At 38.3% G+C, this 6,443-nt stretch overlaps 1 protein-coding gene across 1 annotated transcript; it reads right to left on the bottom strand.

The window, feature by feature from the left end:
* Nucleotides 1–1,624: 1,624 nt before the first annotated feature.
* On the bottom strand, nucleotides 1,625–6,211 carry LOC122643417 (wall-associated receptor kinase 2-like). The gene is made up of 3 exons (XM_043837039.1): nucleotides 5,317–6,211; nucleotides 4,284–4,451; nucleotides 1,625–2,787 (listed from the first exon to the last, which is right to left on the bottom strand). The coding sequence occupies exons 1-3, from the start codon at nucleotides 6,209–6,211 to the stop codon at nucleotides 1,625–1,627; spliced, it is 2,226 nt and encodes a 741-aa protein (XP_043692974.1).
* Nucleotides 6,212–6,443: the final 232 nt, after the last annotated feature.

Here is a 6,443-nt window from a genome sequence, read left to right as displayed (position 1 = left end):
CTCTAGTGTCACTGGTATTTTGGGAAAGCTTGCAACCGAATTTTCCATCAAAGGTTTGGGGTTGCATTTCTTCCTGGGACTTGAGGCTATTCCTCATTCCAAGGGCCTTTTACTATCCCAATCTTGCTACATACAGGATCTATTCAATTGTGCTGACATGAAGGATTGTAAATCGATTCTCACCCCAATGGCCACTACTCCCTCTACTACGGATTCAGGGGGTGCACCTATGAACGATCCCACCAAATATAGGTCCATTATTGGTGCATTGCAATATGTCACTCTTACCCGACAAGATGTGTCCTTCACAATCAATCAGGTATGCCAGTGTATGCATAGTCCAACTAAAGGTCATTGGTTACAGGTTAAACTAATTTTGCGGTACCTCAAGGTGACATCCACTCATGGTTTACTCCTTGAGAAAGCTACCAATCTCACTTTACAGGCATTTTCAGACACCGACTGGCTGGAAACAACTCTGATTGGCAATCTACTGGTGGTTATGCCATCTTTCTTGGACCCAACTTGATCTCCTCAACATCTAGGAAATAGAAGACGGTTTCTGTTTCTTCCATTAAATCCGAATACAAAGCCCTGGCGGATGCTTCCACGGAGCTGATTTGGCTAGAAGCTCTTTTCAAGGAACTACATTGCCCATTACACGATCCTCCGATCCTGTGGTGCGACAATTGGGGTGCCACCTACTTGACTACCAACCCAGTGTTCCATGCACGCACCAAATACATCAAGATTGACTTTCACTTTGTTAATGAGTGGGTCTCCAATCGTCAACTTTTTGTTCAATTCATCTCCACCTCTGATCAGCTGGCCAATGTCCTCACCCAAGCATTGCCTACCAATTGTTTTCAATTTATGTGGGACAAGATGAAGGTTCAACACGTTTCGATCACCTCCACCTTGAGGGGGTGTATTGACTGAATAAGGAGTTCCTTCTTATTGGAAACTCAATATTCGGTCCAATAGGCAAATATTCTTTTCATTGCATGCATATCTTCTATTTCATGCAATTTTGTTCATGTATCTCTCATTGTAATCTTTCCATATCACATGTGATATTACTTATCATACTGATCAGGGCTGTAATTATATATATGATTCTCCATTGTGAGAACAATTAATGATTAAAATCCTTTCTCAACAATCACTTAGAGGTTTGAGGTTCGAACCACGAGCGAAGGGAAAAGTACCTTGGGTCGAAGACGTCAAAACAGAAAGTTTAAAAGATGGGTTTTGGAACCCCTTCTTTCATCGAGGTCCTGAGTACCCCCATAGCAAAAAGATACGTACTACAAGGGCCGCCAGTAGACACCAGAGATTCTCACTACAACCGCACCCCACACTGTCTGCCTCAGCTTTACATCACCTACTCACCACAACACCATCACACCACTACACCATGTAACTAATGAAGATATTTTGTAAAAGTCTTTAGAGATCTCCGTTCGCTAAGGGTCAGGGGAAGAGACACACAACAATGGATGAGTTGCTATGCCTCACCTTCACTATTTGTTACAACTTAAAAACCATACATACTCAAAAATGACAAGTATAAACCATAAAATGAAAAACAAGAATTGAAGAAAACTAAAGAAGGATAGCACAATCATCGCCCACCATCATTAGTCAAACTATCATACCCAATAGTGTCATGACTATACAAGTCCGATGGCTCAATAAACTGACATTCCACCTCTTCAATGTTTTGTGCAACCGATGAGTACCTCTGATCCATCCTTAACCTTTGTAGCTCCATTGCCACTTCCTTCATTGTTGGTCTTTCTTTCCCTCTTACTCTTAAACATCTTTCTGCTATTTTTAATACTTCCTTGAGTTTCATTTTGCACCCTTCAATCATGATCCGATCATCTATAATATCCCACACATTACCCTCTTCGAATCTAGTAACAAAATGCAAAGCTAGATTTGAATCTCTATCAGGCCCATCAGAATCAAGTGCCTTCTTTCCAGTTAATAGCTCCACAAGTACTACGCCAAAGCTGTAAACATCACTCTTTTCAGTTAATTGACTTGATCGAAAGTACTCTGGGTCTAAGTACCCCCATGTTCCTTGCACTAGTGTACTAATTTGAGTATAATCTAAAGGAACCAACCTTGATACACCGAAATCTGACACTTTTGCCATATAATTATCATCCAAGAGTATGTTTGAGGATTTAATATCTCTATGAATGATAGGTGGTGAAGCCGCAGAATGCAAGTAAGCGATCGCCTCTGATGTTTCTACAGCTATCCTTAGACGAATATCCCAAGAAATTTGAGAATTATTGCATCCCTCACCATGGATGTGGTGGAATAAAGTTTTGTTTGTGACAAATTCATACACTAATATAGGAACCTCAGTCTCTAAGCAACAACCCAATAGCTTTACCACATTTCTATGGTTAATTTGGGAGAGAATTACCACCTCATTTATGAATTGCTCGATCTGACTTTCATCAACTCTTTTTGATTTTTTAATGGCAACGAGTCTTTGATCAGGTAGAATTCCTTTGTATACTGTACCATTTCCTCCATGACCAAGGATTTGGGTCTGAGCATAGTTGTTAGTTGCTTGCTTTAGTTCTTTTGCTGTAAAGATTTTGGCAGCTTCAATGGGTCCTTCACGGGAAGATAGTTGTTGCTTTAACAAGAAACCACCATTTTGTTCGAAGAATTTTTGCTTGAGTTTGTTGTTCTTTCTCTTTTGAAGTAAGTAAACCATCAACAATATTCCAAAAAGTAGAAACAAGGAGCTTAAGCCAATACCTGTAAGAAGACAATGAACTTAATAAAGACATTAAAAGTTAGGTCTAAAATAAGGGTGCACATGGAAGAAAAATGAGAAATTTCCATACAATCTTCTTTACAATGACTCCTTGAAAGTTATTATAAATACAGTTTTTGTATTCAGGAGTTTAAAGTATTAGACATGAGAAGATACTCAATAAGAATAAGGTATGCATTAGGTCTCAAAAGATATACTGCTGCAAAAAAGATACATGGACCCAAGGATTCAAGTATTGGTGTCGGGTATTGTATCGGAAGGGTGATTTTAAGAGACGTATTGCATCTTATCAAAGAGATGCAAGATACTCTAAAGATACACATGGAATTATGGAAATGGTGAAAAAAAGTGCAATGAAATGTAAAGGATTATTGTAAAATATAATTTTAAAAAATAAAACACTTCAAATAAGAAATATGAAAACTATACTAGGAATAAGGAGAACAAAATACAACAACGCCGTATCGAGTTATATCAATTGTTATTGTATAGTACATTTTTTAATTAATAAGTATCATATTGTATAAGTATCGTATTAATACCTTAAGATACAATAAGTATCGATAAGTGTTCGCGAATCTGACCCATATGTTTTTGGGCTTTAAATTCCTTTCATATGATGGGCTATGATGAATAATCTTGACTTCGGGACTTTTCTTATATGGGCGGGAATCTAAGCGGCTAGGCCTAGGTCTGGCGACACTGATGAGCCCACCCTACCCAAATGGCCAAATAATCTCTCCCCTTATATTATATGTGAGAAAAAACGCTGCCATAACATACGCTAGTGCCTCTTTGTTTCTATCTTTTTCTTCTCGCTTATGAAATGATATATCTATTTCTATTGTGAGAGGAGAGATGAACATAGGGAGATACTAGCTAGTGTTTGCTATACAGCTTGGCGGCGAATTCAATCCCATAGGGGCCAATGAAAGCGCACACAGATGTATCAACATAGATGAAAATTTTTATTTCAAGAGGTATTAGGTGGTAATTTAGCGTACTCTTGTGTCTAGGCTTAGGAGTGAAGCGACCCAGCAACGTTCTTTTTCCCAAGTTATTTTATGAGAAAATGAATGCTCCTTGGTTGTGTAGCAGGCTAGCAGCTGGGCCTATACATAGGTGCATGCAAAATTACTACCCCATCTACTGTGAAATAAAAAAATTCACCTATATTTGTCTATAATTAATTCTTAAATTGTTTACCAAAAAAAAAAATTTCTTAAATTCAATTAGACAATCCAACCTCGTCAAATTCGACCACAGATCAAGTCCACATAATTGGACCGACCTTGGGACCCGATCAACATGGAATCCACTGTCCCTTCTGTGGGCCCCCTAGATTTCATATCGACAGGTCCCAAGATCCGTGGACCTCAGCCGAGCTCGCCAAATTCCACCATTCCGATCAAACACCCAGTTGACCGAAGCTATCTTGGTTTACAAGATCGTCTCTCTCTCTCTTGTAATAATTTACCTAAGGTGACCTGAAGCATTGGATACGGCTTTGGAGAAGGAATACATCCGCTTCCATCTTTTCTCCCGTCTCCATAATAATCTGGTGGGCAAGAGCAACTATAACTCCCAGGCAGATTGGTACACGTCCAATTGCAGGGATTAATTGGATATGCACATTCATTTATATCTGCAACAAAAACCCCAATTAGTTTAGGTCAAATTAGGAATGATTTCTATTTTGATTTGGAATTGATTTTTTAGAATAAGCAACAAATAAGTTTTTGATCAAGAAATTGAAATTGTTTTGATTGCATCAAACTGAAATATTTCAAGAATAAGAAATCCATTTGGAAATTAAAAATGTATGAGAACAGATCTCAATATTATTGTGGGAGAGGATGGTGGTGGTGGTGAGACAATAAGGAGAAGGATGGTGCTGTTTTATTTTAATATGAAATTATTGTTTTACCCATCAAATTAACCATGTACTCATTAAAAAGCAAGAGTGAAGTCCATTTCAATTTCGAAATTGAAATGAATCCTCTGTTATTTCAGAGTTCCAATTTCACTGAAATATGGTGTAAAAATTAAACCAAACAATTCCCTTCAATAAAATTCACCCCAAGAAATTGAAATAGAAATCATATTAAGGTCAGATGTGGTATAGTTTATATCAGTTTCAAATTGATTTAATGAAATAGTCAACAAATAAATTTTTGGTCAAAAAATTGAAATACAACCTAACGAAATATTTCAAGAATAAAAACATTCATTTGGTAGATCAATTTCAAAGAACAGATTCTCTATATTTCTTTGGGAAGGATGGTGGTGGTGGTGGTTGCGGCAACATAGTAGCGGTGGTGATGGCACGGAAGTGGTGAAAGAGTGAAATCAAATGACATAGAAATTCTGAAACAGCTATATACCCATGGTGAAGAGTGACATCTAATGGCCTGGAAGCTCTTAATTTTTATTTCATTGAAAGGAGCAAAAATCAAACCAAACAATTATACCCATGGTATCATATGAGAAAGAGAGGAGTTCAGGGTTACCTTGGCATCCGTCTGAAAGATAAGGGTTCCCATGGTAGCCTTCCGAACAGTTGCAGCTATACCCAAGACCGTTCGTGGAGTTAAAGCAGTCGGAGTTCCTGCCACAGGCGTAAGTGGTGATATCTTTACCAGCTTCTTTACAAGACGAACCATTTTTCTGCTCAATCGCCCAATCTAACATAATAGGGACTCCCGAATTACCATTTGTATTGGTATTATTGCTGGAATGCGAATTGTTGCTAGATCCAGAGAAGTTGAACCAGTTCATATCAATCAAGAAAGCGTAGCCACATGGATTATATTTCCAGACCTTGGTATGGTTGTAATAGCTACCAATTTCTATTACGAAACTCTGAAACCCTTTTGGAATAAAGGTTTGGCAACAACCATTGCCGGAACAAGAACTTTCTGTAGGATAATTGTTGTCTCCACAAGTCATGTTACAACCAGTACTACTAAAGTGGTTACCAATTGAGCCAGTGATTGATGCCCAGGTATCGCAACCCAGAACCATAAATATGTTCTTTGTATTGGAGATGGTGAAGGGACTATTTGTAAAATGGAGAGAAGCAATGTTCCAGTAAGTCCTTAAGCCTGATGAAGTGTAACAATCTTGACTTATGTTGCTCATCAATTGCACTTGACCTTGTAATGAAATGTTTACCACTTCTGCGTTTTGATAGAATAGTTTTGGAGGGTTGTAATGGGTTTCATCACAGGTTAGACCAAAACCTTCGTCTCTGAAACACTCTTTATCTCCGAAGCCAAAGGGATAGGGAACTTGGATCTCACCACATTTGTAACGGCAATAGGGTTTTGCCATTGGCAATGTTGATGTTGCCACCGTTGGCCATAAAATGATGAATAGGAACCGAAGGGATAGAAGAGTACCCATGGCTTCAATGGAGGAGGAGACAAGGAGAGTAGCTTCTCTTGAACTTACCGTATGGAAGAAATTGAGTTGTGGAGCTAATATATAGTTGAATTGGGAGTGCTTGAGGTTGACACCTGAACTAATCCAATTCTTGGGCAAGCCATTTGGGTTAAAAACAAAATAAAAACATAAATATATGTTTTTCAAAAATAAATAAATGGGCAAGTGTTGAGGAGAGTGGCCCCTATGTGCA

Source organism: Telopea speciosissima, chromosome 10 (assembly GCF_018873765.1).
Source record: "Telopea speciosissima isolate NSW1024214 ecotype Mountain lineage chromosome 10, Tspe_v1, whole genome shotgun sequence".
NCBI lineage: Eukaryota > Viridiplantae > Streptophyta > Magnoliopsida > Proteales > Proteaceae > Telopea > Telopea speciosissima.
Note: the sequence above shows the minus strand (reverse complement) of the source record. Positions and strands in the feature narration are given on the sequence as shown.

Bases quoted from the DNA above. Each gene is read 5' to 3' on its own strand.
- LOC122643417 (XM_043837039.1), bottom strand. From the start codon at position 6,211: ATGGGTACTCTTCTATCCCTTCGGTTCCTATTCATCATTTTATGGCCA. The intron at 4,452-5,316 runs GTAACCCTGAAC...TTTTTGTTGCAG, and splicing joins TCTTTCAGACGGATGCCAAG to ATATAAATGAATGTGCATAT. The intron at 2,788-4,283 runs GTAAATTATTAC...GTCTTCTTACAG, and splicing joins AATGCTTCAGGTCACCTTAG to GTATTGGCTTAAGCTCCTTG.